Source organism: Mesoplodon mirus (genome assembly GCF_964341445.2).
Source record: "Mesoplodon mirus genome assembly, chromosome: 18".
Taxonomy (NCBI): Eukaryota; Metazoa; Chordata; class Mammalia; order Artiodactyla; family Ziphiidae; genus Mesoplodon; species Mesoplodon mirus.
The window spans coordinates 55,194,198-55,213,434 of record NC_138994.1 but is presented as its reverse complement, the minus strand read 5'-3'; the positions used below and the strand labels follow the sequence as shown (position 1 = coordinate 55,213,434).

At 54.6% G+C, this 19,237-nt stretch overlaps 1 protein-coding gene across 2 annotated transcripts in view; it reads right to left on the bottom strand.

The window, feature by feature from the left end:
• The window catches only part of RAB11FIP4 (RAB11 family interacting protein 4), a gene marked incomplete at its 5' end in the record, with an annotated part of 116,449 nt that overhangs the window by 26,252 nt on the left and 70,960 nt on the right, over window positions 1-19,237 (bottom strand). The window contains one exon of one of the 2 annotated variants that reach the window (XM_082605589.1): window positions 11,755-11,918. The exons of the other annotated variant lie outside the window; for it this stretch is intronic. Within the exon in view, the coding sequence (XP_082461715.1) occupies window positions 11,755-11,784 (30 nt within the window). Of the gene's footprint in view, window positions 1-11,754; window positions 11,919-19,237 lie in introns of those variants that run through there. 2 annotated transcript variants of the gene reach the window in all.

Here is a 19,237-nt window from a genome sequence, read left to right as displayed (position 1 = left end):
AGGTAATTAAAGTAAAATGAGGTTATAAGGGTGGCCCTAATCCAGTATGACCAGCGTCCTCATTAGGAAATTAGGATGTGGACAGACACGGGCACGCACACACAGACACACACACGACCCGGGAGTACTGTTAGGGCAGCCCTAGAACTAATACTCTTTCCTCCTCCTCTAGGAAGGCTGTGTGGAGACCCCTCAGCTAGGTCTGTGCTTTCCACCCACTTTCCCACCCGGATAATAAGAGCAAATTCCTTCAAGGTCAATTCAATTCAACCTCCATAGAGAACTAACTACTGAATCTCCAGAACCTTGTCAAGAAACTCGGGTTTTTTTTTTTTTTTTTTGGTCAAAGGAATTGTTGGCCTCCCTTCCATGATCATTTTGAGATATCGCTGCTTCTAAAGAGACTGTATTTTGCTGACACTGAAGCCTGGTGGATCTACGATTATCAGGACAATGTTTCATAAGCACTTTATACACGGATCTAAGTAAGTTATTTCCATTTCTTGCGTTCTCTCAATAGCACAGGTATTATAGTTTCGTTGTAGAGATGCGTGTGTGCAGTTCAATCACGGGCACTTAAAATTGCAAAGGCAATTTTTGTTTGCCCAGAGCTGTACACAGTGTAGTTATAGTACAAATATAAAAGTTATTTTGCCTAAATAGTGACTGGTTGACAAGAGACCAACAGTTAGCTCTGGAACCACAGAGCCTCTAATCCTGGGCCAGGCCACTGGCCAGCAGTGCTTAGTAATTGAGCAAGATATTACCAGTTTCTCCATGCCAGGCAGTATTTCTGGCTACTTGAAATCTAGGGGAGACTTCTTCCCTGTGTTGTGGTCAGTTTAGGAAGGAGGGTACTCTACCACTCCTGGAACATGTGGGCACCCTCCTCGGCTGTGATGCCAGCCTCCCCCGACACTGCCAGAACCAGAGTCCCCTCCCCCGTCCCAAGGCTGGCTGTCTAGGGTCAGTGATGGTGACCAAGAGGCCAGGCAGATACTGCAGCTGAATTTGGCTAAGCGACCCACCTCCAAGGAAAACCCATAGGGGAGGTGGTCTCAGGGTCAACTTTTGCTCCCACGGGCATCAAGCCCTTGATGGGGTCTAACTGTCCCAACAAAGCCCAGGGTCCCAGATCTGAGTGCCCTGGTGAACCTACCCCCTGAACACAAAGGATTCCAACAGGCTAGCTAGTCTCCCCCACTGCCCCTGAAGTAGACAGAGCCAAAGGTCTTGATTTTCAAAAGAGAACATGGACTTTGGAGGCAAACTGTTGGGGATTATGAAAACAGAACTTAAATTGCTTCCACATCTGGAAACCAAACCCAGCAGCCAGCCCCAAGAATTCTAGGCATGTCAGCCTGGAGACGCTGCAGGTCAAGGGAGGTGTTTCCTGTTGGCCGAGTCGAGTACCCCCCATCCACCTCCCCAAATCCACATGCAAGATCTGTCTACAAGAGGCCAGGTGGAGCCACACCTGAGAGGAAGCAAGGAAAAGAAGGTAACACACGGGAGCGCCGACCACGTCCACGTGGCCAGCGTCTGCTCCGTGCTTTACTGGGGCGGGTCTCATTTTCCTCCCCTAAAAATCCTGCAAGTAAATACTGTCTCCTCCCTACAGTTGAGGACCCAGTGTCCAGAGAATTTAATCCACTCTGCCCTGAAGTGATGCTGTGATTTTTCTCTCCACGCCCATTTGTCATCACACAGAAAGGTGGAGCCATGGGAACCTGAATCAGGAGCCTTAACTTCCATTGCCCCCTCCAAATTCTCAAAAAAAGATTCCCCAAGTACCCGCCGGGAAGCCCCAGTTCCCACCAGCCATCATATCTACGGCTCTTCCTGAGGAAACCACGGGCCAGGTGGAGAGCAACTCAAACGGCAAAAAGCAAATCCACAGGCCGCACACTGAAAGGGGGGCCCATCAAGGGCTCTCTTGGCTCTCTGAACAGGCAACTATTTTGGGCTACAAATTATAGCTTTGAAAGATGTGTGGCCGTCTGAAGTGAGGGCTTAATTACTCACACAGCCAAGAGTCTGTGGGGCTTGTCTTGGGGGCTCTTCCTGGGTTACCATCCTAAGAGGAGTTTAAAGTGAAGGCTGGGGAAGGGATAGCAGCGGCCAGTTCTCCGCCCCTGAGAGCCCACCAGGTGGGCCCAGCCGCACTCCCTCAGCAGGGCACCCTCCAACGATGTGACATAACCTCCCGGGGGGCACACCTGGGCAGAGCTGACAGTCCAGAGCGAGGCTGGGTGCCCACTCCAGCCCCTCTCTGCCACAGAAAGCCTCGGGCCTTGAAAGGCCAAGCAGGTGCCAGGGTTTACCCACAGCTGACGGCCAAGGCTCCTTCTGACCCATCCTCCTGGAGTGGACAGGGTGGGATGAGGCAGGCCAATGACACGGCGACTCTCCTCCTCCCCACCCCACAGAGACCCCTGCCAGGCTCTCTGTTTTTATAACCTTCCGGCACCTTCCATCAGCCCAGAGTCCCAGGCAGTGCTCCCGGCAGGCTCAGTCGAGGTGTCCCTTTTTGTCCTGCAGCCTTTGCCAGGTCCAGCTATCCAAGCTGCCGATTCCAGGGGTGCAGCCCTGCACTGGGACCAGCGGCGCACAGCTGGCCAGGGCTCAGGTCCCTTCCCAGGCGCCCCCCGCAGTGGGGACGGGAGAGCACTAGGTCCCGCCAGCAACCATAGCTTGGGGCTCAGAGGGGGGAGGCCACCAGGGAGTCCTAGAGTACTGAAATCCCTCAAGACCCCCTCAAAGAGCCTGTGGGCTCCCCATTGGCCACAGAACCAGGTCCTGACTCCTCAGGCCAGCACACACAGGCCCCGCGGCAGTCTCGGCCTCAGGACACGACACTGCCTCTCCCGCTCCTTTCATACCCCAAGCTCCTGTCCAGCTTCACCCCCCAGCCCCCAAGCCCCCAAGCCCTGGCACGTGATGTCCCTTATGCGTGAAACACAATTCCTCCCTGGGTCACACATGCTTGTCCCTAAACAAGCCCCAGTTAGAAAGTCACTGTATCTGGGAGGCCAATGCCCTCCCTCCACCCTCCACCTATGCCCCTCACCCCCAGGCCCAGAACTGAGCTTCTAGAGCCCTCCAGCCACCTCTGGGCACCCTCCCTCCGGTGAGCCCTGTCTCTGCCCGTCACTCTCCCTGGGGCACCGGGTAAGGAGGCACACGCCAGGCTGGGTCCTCATCCTCACCTCCCCCGCCCCTCATGTACCATTTTAAGGAGAGATGGGGGAAGCTTTTCCATTCCAGCCTTGGCACAGCTCACCCACTGGCTCCCCCTGTCCCCAGCCAGGAGCTGTGTGGTAGCCTTGCCTCCTGGGGGTCCCACAGGGGCCACTGCACCAGGTATTATAGGCTTTTTTTTTTCTTTCGGTACGCGGGCCTCTCACTGCTGTGGCCCCTCCCGTTGCGGAGCACAGGCTCCGGACACGCAGGCTCAGCGGCCATGGCTCACGGGCCCAGCCGCTCCGCAGCACATGGGATCCTCCCGGACCGGGGCACGAACCCGTGTCCCCTGCATCGGCAGGCGGACTCCCAACCACTGCGCCACCAGGAAAGCCCTGTATAGGCTCTTTGAAAGCAAAGTTCTGCCCCACCTGCAGCTCTGTTTCTCTTAGGGCTGGTTTAATTCATTACACCCCTTGGTACACCCAAAGGACAGAGGTCCACCTTTATGCCAGAGACCCAACACCACCTCATCAAAAGAGGGCTGGCTCAGTGGTTAAGAATCCGCCTGCCAATGCAGGGGACGTGGGCTCGAGCCCTGGTCTGGGAAGATCCCACATGCCGCGGAGCAACTAAGCCCGTGTGCCACAACTACTGAACCTGCGCTCTAGAGCCCACGAGCCACAACTACCGCAACTACTGAAGCCTGCGTGCCTAGAGCCCGTGCTCCGCAACAAGAGAAGCCACCGCAATGAGAAGTCCACGCACCGGAACAAAGAGCAACCCCCGCTCAACACAACTAGAGAAAGCCCACGCACAGCAACGAAGCCCCAACGGAGCCAAAAATAAATAAATAAAATAAGTTTATTTAAAAAAAAAATTGGGCTGCCAACCCCTGACACTATACACAAAACTAAGGAAGTAGGGCTACTGGCTCTCATCAGCATCTTGAGAGGCAGAGAGGAGACCTCTGACAAAAATAAGCTTTAAGACCACTGCCCACTCTGAAGGGTCTCCCGCCAGCCACCATCTCTCACTAAGCCCTCGGCCTGCGGCTCCCCCAGCCCTGCTCCTCCCTTAGGGAGAAGCCCCCCTTGTCAATCTCACCCCCCACAGGTGCCAAGGCACTGACTGTTCACCCCATTCCCTCCCCCTGCAGCCCAACCAGGCCACCCACCACATCCCGCTTATACAGTCAAGTCCCCATGCCTTCACCTGTGCTATTCCCTGCCCTGAACTCCTCCATCTGTCTCAGGGCATTTGCTTGGAGGACACTGTCAGCTGGCACTCCCTGAGCCCTTGGCATCCAGCTAAAGAAACACAGGGTGGTCTTAAACATTTGAGGAAGACCAGGAAGGAATGCATCTATTAGGTACCTAGCACGTGCTGGGTGTTTCTGTGAGTCAGCCATCGTTCAGATGCGAAAACTGGGGCTCGGAGAGGTTAACCAATTTGAAAAGGTCACAGAGCTAGCTGGACTAGGGTTTGAACAAGGTCTGATTTCAACACAGCAAGGAAGGTGCAGGAATGCTAAACACACTTGGAGATGGCAGGTCCAACACTCGGCATTGGAGCAGCCTCTCAGGCTGAGCCCTGCAGGCCTTGGGCACAGGAATTAGCTGGGCTGGTGGCACCAGAACTTGGACTTGAGTTGAAGGTTGCAAGGACCACAGCACACTAGACCACTGACTACTGTCAGCTGAGGCTCCTGGGGCTTGTGCCACCCTGGCCACGGGGCATAGCCCCCTCCCCTTTCCCACCACAGGGAGCTTCAAAGAGGCTACATGTGGGAAGATTTTACAGAAAGGGAGAGGAGAGAGATTTGAAAGAAAATTGCTAAAGGGAAACATGTGAACATGAAAACTCAGACAAAGTGGGAGGAGGAGGGAAGGAAGGAAAAGATGATGTTTAAGGATTGTAAACTGAGTCAGGAAGCCAAGATATGAAGGCCAGTTTCCCTCTGCTACCTTGGGAAGGCCAAGGACCCACTCCCTGCCTTCCTTCATCTTCCCTTTCAGCCCAGGTGGAAGGGAGCAGTATGACCTCAGACAGTACCCAGCAAGAGAGAAACAGGGAAGGGTGCCTCGCACACACTCCTGATGACTGTGGAGCCGTGACCCTCATCTGGTAGAGGAACAACTCAAGGTTCAGAGGTTGCTCTACTTTCCTAAGGTGACACAGCATCTGAGCTGTAAAGCTGGAAACTGAGCCCAGGTCTGCCCAGTATCCAAGCTCATTCCCTTGAACCACATCAGAGTTGCTTTATAAATCCTCCCACCACTACAAGGTGGCTCTACGTCCTTCCTCAAAGAAACGGGGCAAATTATGTAAATTCTCTAGTGGTTACCTAGTTTCCGTGTTTCATCAAATCCAAGATGTCTTTGATTTTAAGATGCACTGTTATTTCGAGCGTACCAAGAAACGGCACTGTCAATTAAATTATAACATACCAGCAAATGTATGACACATAGCAATTTGAGATATTAAAATGTGAGGAAGAAGTTATGTCTTAGAATCTATAAAATACAGTGTGACTATTGGTGGGGAACGGGGATTCAGCCAGTTCCTTTGACTGTCTGTGCACGTGCGTACACTGAAGGGTGATGACAACTCCGTGCATGCACGTCCGCGCACACGCACACACCTGCTGCTGTGAGCTCCTTCTTTGCTAGTAACTCTTGCAGATAATCACACAACAATGTGCTGGCCAGACCTGCCTTGTCAACAAGAACCCTCATTTGGCCAGGAGGCCATCAATTCAAGGTTACTCAACCCTGTCAGCCAGAGGCTGTCCTCACCACCACCCACCTGACCAGTCAGCCCGGCCAGCCTCGCCTCAGTGGAGCTGCAGACCTCTGAGCAGCCAAGCTAGACAGACAGGCAGGTTTGCTCCTTGGAAAACTACCAAGGGCAGTCACTCGACGTGGCCGGGTGTCTGCAGAGCCCACACCTTTCTACCTGGCCCCTCTCCAGATCTCCTGGGGCCTGCAGCCTGCCAGAGCCACAGTGCTTCAATAAGGCAGGGACTGTGTTGGCAGCGGCAGACGGGCAGCCCTGCTCCAAGCTGGCTTTTCCAGCTGAGCACAGGTGGACAGAGAGGCAGGTCCCGGCTGGAGGCGAAGGACAGTGGGCAGAGGTGCGGACCCACCCTCCTGGGTAGAGGGGCCACGGCCGGCAGAGCAGGCGGCCTCTGGGAGGAAGGACCAGGCACAGTTCCACACCGAGCCCCGGGGAGACGGCCCTCACCTGGGAACGTGCTCTGCATCTCACTCACAGGCTGCCTCTCGGGCAGGCGCCAGTCACTTCACTCAGCCCCAGAGTCTGCATCTGCAAAGGCCAAGTGGGTTTACTTAAAAGCACGGAAGCTGAGGAAGTGGAATCTTGCTCCTCCTGTCCTCGGGTAGCCGAGTTTTTCCCCTGCCACCTTCCTGTTTTGGGGCTGACATCTTCCCTGCAAGAAGTTCTGTTAGGAGCTAAGGTTATCAGTCATAAGAATCAAACCAGCAGAAGCCTGGAGGAACTAAAAATAACAGCTCGCTTGTAAGCCAAGCATTGTCTTAAGTGCTTTTCATACCTTTACATATTTGAGCCACGTGACAACCTTATGAGAGCGGTAACAGCATCACTCTCTTTTCACAGACAAGGAAACGGAGGCAGAGAGAGGTGAAATGATTTGCCTAAGGTTCCACACAGAGCAACTGGTAGAACCAGGACCCGAACCCAGACAGCCCGACTCCGGAGCCCAGGCTCTCAGGGACCCCGCCATCCTGCTTCTAGCTACCTAACCGTCCACCAGGCCCCAGCCAAGCAAGTGTCAGAACCCGCTCTGGGTATTCTAGGTCACAGCAGCTCATTATACCTGCTTCATCACCCTGCGAGGTGGATACTATTACCACTCTCGTGCCGGGAGTGGGGAAACTGAGGCTCAGGCAGGCGAGGTAGCTTGCCCAAAGTCCCACAACTAGCAAGCGGCAGGGCCAGGACCTAGACCCAGGTGTTTCCTGGCTCTGACACTTCTTTTCTATTTTAAGAAAACAGGCATTGGGTTACCGAGCACGAGATGAAGGCACCTGTGTTCTGAGGCAGGTGTTTCTCCCAGGAAAACCGGCGTGCAGGAAGGAGAAACTTGCTCCCGTGTCTCTCCTATCCTAAGAGGGAGACTGAAGCCTGGTGCTGAGAGCAGAGCCCTCTCAGCTCTCTTACCCCGGGGTCCACTGCAGACAGCGCTGGCCACGTGACACACGTGAGACCCCCCCCTTTTATGGTAATTAGGCCTGCAGAGCGCAGGAGGGTCGGGGTGACAAAAGATGACTCAAGAGTGAGAGGGTTCCCACCCACTCTCCCACACTCCAGTTCTGTTCAGGCCTTCCTCTTCTGGATCCCTTACAAGAGAAAAGCACCCACGAGCAGAGCCACAGATATTAATAATAACTGCTACGGAGCTTCTGTTTTCGTTTGAGTCGTGTTTACATTGCTGGGAAAGAACCCACTTGTCTGGGAAGATGAAGCAGGTTGAATCAATTTAAAAAATGCCCAAGAGTCGGGCAACTTCCCCTTTTCTGAAGGAAGTCAAGAAGTGGGGTAGAAAAGTCGGTATTACTCGTACCGCCTCCCAGACCAAGCTGGGCTGAGGTCACCCGGAGCCCCCGGCCCTGGACCGCCGAGCTGCCTCCTCAGACCTCCACGCGCCCCTCGGAGGATGCACTGATTTGTGGATGCCTATTCTCTCCTTCCACACCACACCACACCCACACACACACACTTGGGGCCCCCAGCTATACAGAGATCAGGTGCGCGAGCACCTCGGCTGGGCTCCTAAGGAGACCGGGGCACAGAAGTGAGCTGCCGCCTGGCCACGAGTAGAGGGAGTGAAGAGGGAGCCCAAGGAGGAGACGCGGAAGCAGAGCCCTGGGGGTGGCTGGCCAGAGCGCGGACCCGTGGGGGCTGCCTGCTACCGCGTGGGCCTTGAGCGCTGCACCTGCTGCACCCCCGTAGCACTGGCCCGTGGGGACGGGGACAGCCCCGACCGTGATCTGCCTGCTTAGACAGCTGTACAGACAGCACCCCGGTGGTTTGGGCTCGTATCGACAGTCTGGCAAGGACGGTTTCCATATCCACTCAGACAGGCTCGTCTGACCCGACCCGCGCTGAGGGCAGGAAGTCCATGCAGCGATGGCCACGTGCAGGCCCCTCTCCCCAAGGAACGCCTTCAGGCCCAAACCCCTCAACAGCAAGGGGCTAAAGAGAACAGGGCACTGAAGTGCACTCTGTGCCCGGGAATTTCTAATCTCAGCTGTGCTACTGTTCTCCTCCTGGGATTCCGGCTGTTGCCTGGCAGCGTCAGGCGCCCCCTGGCCTCTCCGTCCCGTCCCCTGGCTCACTCTCCAATCACAGCGGCCTCCCTGCAGGTCCGTGGATGCACCTCGCCACGGCCCCACCTCAGGGCCTTTGCGGTTGCTGCCTCCCCTGCCTGCGCCTCTTTGGTCAGAGGCCACCTTCTCAGCGAGGACTGCCCTGCCAACTCTGTTTAAAAACACAGCTCCTTGCCCAGCACTCCCCAGGACCCCGCGCTCTCTCCTGCCGTCTCTCACGCTGCAGGTTTTACCTGCTTGCCTGCCCTCTGCTGTCATGTGAGCTCCGTGAAGGCAGGGATTGTTGCCGGTCGGGTTCACTGCTGTGTCTCCAGTGCCCAGCAAAGAATCTAACACGAATTAGATGCTCAAATATTACTGAATGAATCAATTGCCTGTACTGGGCAATGTGCCTGGTGGGGGCTGGGTGAACAGACATGGGGAAGGATCTGTGCCCTGAAAGCCACCTGATGGAGGGGACTGTGTACCACAGCCAGGAGACACGTTCACACAACGTCCAGAAGGATGCCAGGTGGATGTGCCCAGTCCACACGCCTATCCCATGCCCGGCTGGCCGTGGGCACATTATCCAGCTGCAGGATTGGGCAGTAGGAAGCCCTGAGCAGTCCTCCTCATTCGAGAGGCCAGTGACTTGATGCCATCAACGCTCAGGTGCTGAGTCAAGACACAGAGGACCACAGCCCAACCCCAGGGATCCTGCACGCCCAGCAAGGCCAGGGCACTGTGCCCACTGCCAACACCGGACAGCAGGCAGATCAGACAGATGCTTCCTCTTCCAAAGGCAATAAGCCTTGCGCCGGGGGACAGGGCCAGGGCACAGGGCCAGAGGGTGGGCTCCCTCTGCCCAGGCTGTCCCTTCCCCGCCTAAGGTCCTGAGTCCCTGAGGTGCCTGCCTTCCAGGACTTGCTCACCTGCTATTTACTGGGAGCCTCTCCCCCCTGCTCCCCTGTGCCTCCTCCCTATCCACCCCTAAAATATAAGAAGTGAAGTGAAACCGTGAAGCCCCTTAGAGCAGGATCAGCTGTGAAAACATCCCTTAGCATAACAGGCCACCTCAGAGGAGGGAACGAAGCCCTAGGAAAAGAAGTTTCCAGCCACTCTGATGTGGGGTGGGGAGGGTGCTGGAAGGTGAGAGCTGTGAGGGCCCCCCATAAGCAGCTGAAGAGACAGCCCTGGGTGTGAGGGTAGCTGGACCCACCAGGAGGGGAGGGGGCTAGGAGAGGCCATGAAGGGGCCAGTGTGCTTTGGGGAGGGTCCAAACGCTCTGAAGAGAGGCCAGCAGGGAAGGAGAGTGGGGGCCAGGAAAACACCCACCAGCAAGCTCTCAAGCTGCAGCCCAGTGCCTCCCCAGTGCAGGCTGCTCCAGGCACCCTAATTTCTCCTCCTTCCTGCCCTTGCTAGACTGAAAGTCCTTTCTATGCACAGGCTCCGGATAGTCTCTCGTACTGGTCTTCCTTGGGGCAAAGGTCTCGCCTCCTGCCTGCTCACCTGGCCTGCTTAGTCCTGTCTCTCCCCTGAGCACTGTCTTATCTCCCGCCTGCCTTAGTCATCCACCCCACCCCTCCATCAAAGCCGGAGTCACCAAATTACAAAGCTGTTCCCCAGCAAGCATGTGCCCAAGCATCTGCCTGCTACTCAAGAATCCCAAAGGGGACACACACGCCTAGTCATGGGGACCTCATAGACAACCCAGATCAACTTTGCCTGAGGGCTGGGCAGGGAGTGATTAGACCCAGTTTATCAGTCTCCCACCTTCAAACACCTTGAGGGGAGGGAAGTATCTGCATGTCATAGCCCTTGGGCACATAATCAGCATTTCACGAATGCCAGGCCAGCAGGGTAAGGTTTGGGCCAGTCTATCTGAGTAAGCTGGTGCCAGGTGGGTGGCAAGACCCCAGTCAATGGCAGTGACTCAAGGACTCCACCAAGGCTGGGTTAGACGGTTACAGGGAGGCAGAGAGAGAGAGAGAGAGAGAGAGAGAGAACTCTACTGCAGAGGTCTGAGACACACACAGCTGGTACCCTCCCCCCGCCCCCTAGCAATCACTGTAACCACATTGCACCAGGGAAAGGACCTGGGGGTGCCCCTTCCCAGGAGCCCCTGCGATTAGCACCCGCCTCCAGGTAGGGAGGCCAGAGGTTTGGTGGATCCACAGAAACCAGACCAGAGGGCTCCCACCCAAGTCCTATAGGCTGAGTGCAGGAACTCAGCCCCCTTACAGTCCTTTGAGGAGGTGGCCTATCAATCAGTTAAGGAACACTGGCATGTCCCTCAGGGCTGAAAGATGTGTCACCTCCAGCCATCTGTGGGAGAGCAGGGCTAGCAAGAAGGGGAAATGTGGAAAGACGAACACTGGAGCATGCAGGGATGAGAATAAATAAAGTCTGGGGCTGGGGAGGGTTCCTGCAGCACACACACGGTTCTCCAGAGGCTGCTCCGCCAAGACCTCAGAGACGCTTGTCGCCCGCAGAGAAGCGGCTGTGACAACAGCAACTACTACCGGGGCGGACTTGCCGGCTCTTGCGGCCCAGAGAGCTACGAGCTGGGAGCCCGCGCACACCTCCGGCCTCCGCAGCCTCTCGGCTGGGAAGGGGCAGGGCCCTGTCCCCAAACCCCGAACTAGGCTGGTCCTCCCTCTTGCCTGGCAGGGACCCTTGGAAACGAGGGAAGCCCGGAAACGGTGCAGCCTCCAAAAGCTACGGGAAATCTTCGGCCGTGCAGAGCCTGCTTCGGGACTCGGCGGGGCCAAGGGAAGGGACTGGGGCAACACTGGTCCCGGAGGGGCAGGCGCGCTGGGAGCCGAGGTGGGACGCGAGGACGCGGGATGTCCCAAGGGAGGCGTCCAGGCAAACGAGCCTCCTTCCCGGCCAACTAGGTCCCCCTAAAAACACTTTCTGAAACGGCGCCGAGGAGAGAATTGGCCTCGTCTCCCCGCGCCCCGGGGCTAGTGCTGCCCAACCTCGCACCTGGGCGACGGCAGAGGGTCGGAGGGGGAGGCGAGGGGGGTGACTTCCCCGCTGTGGCCCAGCGAGCCGGGGGCAGGTAACCCGACCTCCCCGGCCAGGGCCGACAGGGCGGACACTCCCGGGGCGGGCGAAGTTCCGCGCTCCGGCAACTTCCCCGGTGGCGGGGCCGCGGGCCGGGCCAGGTGCGTGTCGCCGGAGCCCCGCGACCCCGAGCCTCCCAGCCGCCGCTTACCTGGCCCCCAGGGACCGGCGGGGTGCGCATCCCTAGTCCGGCCGCGGGTCGGTGCGCTGCCGAAGGGCGAGAAGTGGGCGGGCGCGGTTCAGCGGGGCCGACGGGGATGCGGCCGGCCGAGCAGAGGGCGCAGAAACAGTCCGGTCGGAGCCGCGGCTGCTTGCCCGGTTCGGCACCGGTTTAAGGCGCCAGCCCCGCCCCCACCCGAGCCCGTTGCCGGGAGACCCGCGTGGGCCGAAGGGCTCTTTGTATCAAAGCTGCCGTGACATCACGAGGCGCCCGGGCTCAGGGTTCGAAGGGGCGGGGCCTCGAGCTGGGGGCGGGGCTAGAGGAGGAGGAAGCACGGCCTGGGAATCCGAGCCGCGGGGGGCGGGGCCCAGGTAACCCCGCCCCCTAAGGTAGGGGCAGGTGGCTGGGGCGGCGCCGATCATTGGCCGCGTGGCCGCGGGGCGGGCCCAGGCCACTGCACCCCTCCCCGGGCCCCAGGGGGCGCCTCCGGAGGTGGAGCTCGCCAGGGCCTTGTCGAGCCCGCGCAGCAAGGTTACTGCCGCAGGGATTTGGGCGGCCGGGACCTTGGGATTACGGGAGACGAAGTTTGTAAATTCAAGCGCCTCTCGGGCGGGCGCTGTGGCCGCCGCTGCCAGTTCCAGGCTACTCTCAGTTTGCTGTCCCCGCTTCCTGGTTCACATTTGCGGACGCGAACGAAGACCTGCCAATAGCCCGCCACCACCAGCAGCCTGAGTCTGGTGACTCCTAAATTGATTCTCATCCTGAATCCCACCCACAACTTTCCCAGTCTTTTCGTGTAAAGTCAAAACTGGCTTTATAACCAGTACGGGAATACAAAGAACCAAGCGGCAACAAGAACTAAAAAAACAAAAGAAGGAACGGACTCCTTCTGTTGGATCCTAGTAAATATAATTTAAGTCCAAAATGTGCCCCCTCATAACTCTTCATTATGCTCCGGATTAAAAGAAGGAAAACTGTAAACCAGCAAATTTTGCAAGTGTGGTTTCCCTTTGACTTGACGTTGTATTGTGTAACTGGGGGAGGGTGGGGAGCGGATTTATCTTCCTAATTGTCTGGTTCAGGCCCGTATGAAGCCACCTTTGCTGTCCTTGAGTCCTCAATGACCAACAAGGTGGCATTTTGGTATGGGCAGGGCCCTTTGGTACAAAACCAATTCACACACACACACACACACACACACACACACACACAGCTTTTCAGTTCCCTTGCCTCTGGCTCTTTGCTCTCAACTTCCTTCTCCCCAGTATCTCCCTTGCAAATAAACGCCCAGCTACCTTTCTGTTTACCAGGGCCTGTCTCTGAGGCAAAGCATCCCACTGGGGTTCCCAAACCTGCTGGGGACTCTCCAAAAGGGACAGCATTAGCCAAAGGGGGGCCTCCTGACAAGGGCTACATGTGGGGGGGAGGCTGGGGTAGTGTGGGTGAGGTGGAAACTCCATCACAGCTGGCCCTCTCCTCCCTGCTTATGCCCTGCAGTTCAGAGATCTATGTGCGGAGGCCACAGGCTGTTTCTCACCCTAGTTTGTGTCCACCCCCACAGTCCCTAAACACGCAGGAGCACTGTGGCGTACCAGAAAGAACACTGGCTTTGGAATCGGACAGACCTGGGTTCGAATCCTACTTGCCAGCTGTCAGTCTTAGGACAAGTCATATAATGTCTCAGACTCAGTGTCTTCATCTGTAAAATGGGAATGGCACAGTCTACCTCATGGGTTGTTTTGCACCCTGGCCCAGTGGGTACACTTGATCTTAGGCATTCATCAAAGGTGTGGTGTGTGAATGAGCCCATGCACCCTGGGCCTGCTCTTTCTACCTTCCCAGCTGCAACCTGAGGCCTTAGCTCAGCTGCCTTAGGTGAGGTTTTAGGGTGGGGCTGAATTCAGGGTTTCTGTCTCGGCTTCCCCTTTACCCTTCCGCGTCTCATGTTGCCCCTAAGCAGTGTGGGGCTCCAGAAAGCAGGTCACGTGACAGGGTCACGCAGAACTGGGGAAGAGAAGCAGGAACCTAAGGTGATCATTGGCTTTCTCCCAGAGAAGGTCAGTGGAGAGTCAGACCTGGCTTCCCTACCCCCACCAGGGGAGAGCGTGATGGACATGGTCCAGAGCTCCATGGAGGGGGGCTGCTAGTGGTCCTTCTTTATTTTTCCCCAAAACTGGTGGGGTGGGGAGCATCTCCAGGTATTTGTCCTGAAAAGTAGCATGACAGAGAGGAGTGTCACAAGACATTAGCATAGGACACACTGAGTTGAAGCCTGCCAGTTCTACAATTTGCCATGGGGAAGTCATGTAATGTTTCAGAGCCTCAGTTTTCCAACTTTATAAAATGGAAACAAGACCTTTTCTCTTCCAGTTGTGAGGTGTAAATGGAATGATAAAAGAAGTGCCTAGGGGACTTGCCTGGCGGTCCAGTGGTTAAGACTCCGCGCTGCCAATGTAGCAGGCGTGGGTTCGATCCCTGTTCAGGGAACTAAGATCCATATGCCGTGTAGCCAAAAACAAAACAAAACAAAACAAAAACAAAAGTAGCTATTATAATGCCTCCCGAGCTGCAAGCACTCAGTAAATACCGGCTGCTAGTTACTCCCAGTGACATGAATGAGCCCCAGTCTGACCCAGTGATTAGGTGCAAGAGCTCTGGAGCCAGAACTGAGGGTCATTTCTTGGCTTTCCCACGTTGTAGCTGGATGACTCCAGACAGGTTTAATTCCCAGCGTCTCAGTTTCCTCATCTGTAAGTGGGAGATAATAGTGATACATATTTTAGGATTGGTGTGAAGATGAAGGTAATTGGGACCCATAAAATACTTAGAACAGGGCCTGGCTCATAGCAGGTGCTCAATAAACAGTAGCCATTATCAATTACCATATGGCAAGAGGCTGGCGAGGAACTAGGGGGAGGATTAGGACCTCAGGAGGATTAGAATTCTCAGGAGAACTGAGGCCATTGACTTTCTGGAGAGGCCCTGTCATCTTCCATAGAGTTCAGGGAAGCAGTGCTAGTTTTGGGGTGGGCGGGAGGGGGTGTGGGGAACTACTGTTTCTGAAATGGAATGTGGGAGCTAAGGGCTCCAGCCCAGACTAGGGCACATGGAGGACTCAGTGTCATCTGATCAAGTGGGGTCTGAGACACAGTTATTAAGCAATATAGTTCTGCCTCTGAGACAGCCCCACCTACGAGGCTGGGACAAGGAGGGTCTTGAGTTAGCTACTCTGGTCCCTTAGCATAGCTGTGTTTTAGATGTCATAGACTCTAACCATGTTAAGCTAGGAAGACTCTCTGGGTAAGTATCAAAGGCACTTGTCCCCCATGCTATGGATGGTAAGACAGTGGCTCGGAGAAGGCTGGGAATTTGTCCAAAGCCACACAGTGAGATACCAGAGAAGCAGGGACTGAAACTCAGGCTCCTGACTGCCAGTGCCGGACCCTCTCCTTCCTACTGATGGGGTCAGACAGGCTGGGGGTGGGGAGTGGCAGGGAGGTTACTCCCTTACAGCGCTTGCCTGGCGCTGTGAGTCTCCTAAGGGGTCTGACTTGTCTTTTCAAGAGAAAGAACAGTCTCATTAAAATCAGAAACCCAGGACCTCCCTGGTGGTTCAGCGGATAGGACTCTGCTCTCCCAACGCAGGGGGCCTGGGTTCGATCCCTGGTTGGAGAACTAGATCCCACATGCTGCAACTAAGACCTGGCACAGCCAAAATAAAGAAATATTTTAAAAATAAATAAAGGCTTAAAAAAAAAATCAGAAACCCTCTCCCAGGGAATGTACCCAAGAGTAATTTTTAGACTGCAAGTCACTCTGATTAATTCTTTTTATGTCAGGAAACTGATTCTGCCATTGTTGATACAAGAATACTCCCGTGTTGCTGAATGCCAAAGCCAGAGAAAAGCCAACAGAACACTGACAAGCAGGAGTTAAGGATCCTCCAGAAACTTACGGGGGCGGAAAACACATGGTCATCTGGGTGATCTAGGTGAGGGAACAGATTAGTAAATTCTCTCTGTACCCCAGCTATCTACCTATGTCTACTTTCCTTCCGCTGTCACCACGCAGGAGTTAGCTCAACATCAAAGGGCGTAAAAAGGCAACGTTTTGTACATGTCTGGGGCCATATGGAAGGCCAGGCTAAGCATAAAGGGCATCACTGTACCAGGAAAGAGCCCTCTGAGCATTACCCAGTGTTAACATTAGCCAAACAGCTGATGCCAACCAACATTAGCCAAATGAACAGACAGAAAACAGCAACACAAATAACCCCAGAGCTGCGGGCGGGGTGGGGGGAAGCATCAAGTCCAGTGGTTCTCAAGCTGGGCTCCTTGGAACCCTCACGGTTCTGTGGAGACCTTGCAGAAGTGGGGTTCGGAGTGTGCTCTAGATAAGCAACAGGAATAGCTCCACTTCTATCTGCTTTACATGCAGACTTCCACATGAAATTTCACATGAACAAAGAGTTCCATGGCTTAAAAGGTGTTTTAAATCACTAGTCTAGTGAAACCACTCATTTACCAAACAGGGAAACAAGCCCAGAGGCGGGAAAGGGCTTCTCCCCTCACAGCTGCTCACAATTCGTGGCAGAGCCGGGATCAGAGCTGGGACTCAAGACTCTCTGTCTAGTACTCTCCAAGACAGACATCAGTCATCAACCAGCACTGTCAACATCAGTCACACCTGGTCACACACTGGACCTTATTTCTGTCCAAACACGGTATCGCCAGCTGCTGCTTTTTGTGTGGAAAAACCCTCCGCGTAGCCTGCTCAGACTTTGCCGCAAACACTTGTTTTCTCCAACCTCCTCTTCAGAGGTCCCTTGACTCTGGAGTCAGAAAGCATCAGCCCCAGCTGTTAAAAGTCTCAGCTTTCCATTCCAGGAGACAAGTTCAACGTCTGATGACTTAAGCAGTGGCTTCAGAAAGAGAAACAGGTACCAAGGCCGCAGGTGGGATGCTGGGATTAGAGACGCCCCTTAACCTCAACGAGTCCCAGTCGTTCCCAATCTCCCGCTTGCAACAAACAGAGCCCTTGCACTCCAGCAGGGGCCTGTCCAGGGCGTCTGCACTGCGTAGGGAAGAGGAGGCATCTGGGACCATCCCTTCCTCTGGAAAGCTGCGGTCTGGACAGCACATTACTTCCCATCCTACAGCTACACGCTCTCCCAGGAGCAGATATTGGACCAGGTGTGAGCCCCAGAAACATGAGCCCCCTTCCACTGGCAAACACCTCGGGGTTGGTGGCCGCCCTTTGGCCAGGATGCCTTCAGCAGTCTGCCCTGGGGGCTGGGGTCCTGCGTGATGTCTGGCTGGACACTGTGCAGACGGGGCAGGACCGGGTCTTACTGACTCTAGACCTGGGCTGAGTGTTCAGAAAGGCTGAGCTCTATTTTTGTCAACCTGTGCAGACGTAAACAATGGGTTTTCTTACTCACACAAACCCAGTAAGAGGGGAAAATGGTGAGAGAACGTCATTTCCTCTGACTCATCCAATCATCTAAGAGGAGATGGTGGCAGGTGAGGAGGAAATGGAACAAGGTCTTCTTTGACTTGCATCGGAGGGAAAACTTCCCTTTCCTGTACTCTCGGTAACATCAGGTGACTGCAGACCCTTGAGAGCAGAAACAAGTCTCCTCTGTTTCAAATGCCTCCCCCCACCCTCCCTACCACCTCCCAGACCTGGCAGCCCACATCTCTGATTTTAGGAGTGGACAGTAAAGCCACAGTTCCAAAACTGCACCGCACACTAGCCTCACTTGGGGAGCGTAAACAAGTCAATGCCCAGGTCACACCAAGAGCAAATGAATCCAAATGGCTGGGGTGGGGCCAGGCGTTAGCCGTTTTTGTGTTTGTTGTTGTTTTTTGGCCGTGTCACGTGGCATGTGGGATCTTGGTTCCCCGACCAGGGATCGAACGTGCACCCCCTGCAGTGGAAGCGTGGAGTCTTAACCACTGGACCGCCAGGGAAGTTCCCCCCCCAACCCCCGTTAGCTGTTTTTAAAGATCCCCAGGTGACTACAATGCAGCAAAGTTTGGGAACAATTGAATACTTTGCCAAAGGCTTGCTGACTACATCAGGAGTTGGAGCGATCGCAGGGGAAGGCATCGTTCATTAATTCATTCATACCGTCATTCATTCACACATATTTCATCACGATCTTCTATGGGTCAGACCCTGTTCCAGCTGGAGATATAGCTGTAATCAATAGTCTCAGTTCTTGTGGCCCTTGCTTTCTAGTGGGGGAAGTCAGACAATGAACAAATAAATGAATGGACGATGTCCATGACACGTGCTATGAAGGAAACCGAAGCAGGACAGAAAGACTTTGGGGGCAGGGGATTATTTTCACCCTGGATTTAGGCACCAATTTTTGCTTTGGAAAGAGCAGCTGAGCCCCTGCCTGCTGTCCTGGACTTTACCCTGCTGTCTGGCTAAAACAGCTTTCCCTTGACAATCAGTCCTCAAGGTCCTGCCTTCCACCCCTCACAGGGCACCCTGCTTACCTCTTTCCCTTAAGCTATTTCTTTAGGTGGGGCCTGGCATCCTCAGCGCACAATGGTCTCCACTCCTCCTCCTCCCCCTTTGTCAGCAGTAATATCAGACACAGGGCCTGTGTGAGGCCAGTGATCCATCAAGGATCATTTATGTGCAACCCACAGATGGATTTTAGGCTTATGAGTTGAGTCAGAGTCAGAGGACCTGGATTTGAGGCTTGGCTCTGCCACTTATAGGCAAAGGGCAAGTCACTTTAGCTCACCAAGCCTCACTTTCCTCTTCAGTCAAATGGAGAGAGTACAACTAACTTTGTAAGGCTGGGCTGTGCATTAAAAGAATGTCAAAAACTTTTGGAAAGTGTTTTGCAAATATGGGAACTCTTTAGAAATTAATATCATCTAGGCCGATATAGACATGAAATCACAGCACATTAAAGCTGGAAGGGATCCCATTTTACAAATGGAAAACTGATGCCTGGAGAGAAGAAATGCCTAACAGTCACAAAGCTTACTAATGGCAGAAGGGTCCACACTGACCCCAGAAAGGGGTGGTGGTTGAAAGTAGACTGGGGATGCTGTTTGAGTATCAAACATTTTGCCTCCTCTGTCCATTAGGCAAACTCCTATTCATCCTTCAAAACCCCACTCAGGTGTGGACTGCCATGTGAAGTCTTCCCCTCTCCTTCATTGAGAATAAATGACTCCTTGGCTTCATGATATCCATGCCTCAAACATAAATTCTGCTACTGTGAGGAACACAATGTATTGTTGGGATTGGCCTCCTGTCAGGCTCCCTACTGTATTGTATGCAATTCCATATATATCAATGGAATATTACTCAGCCATAAAAAGGAACAAAATTGGGTCGTTTATAGAGACGTGGTTGGACCTAGAGACTGTCATACAGAGTGAAGTAAGTCAGAAAGAGAAAAACAAACATCGTATATTAACTCATATACGTGGAATCTAGAAAA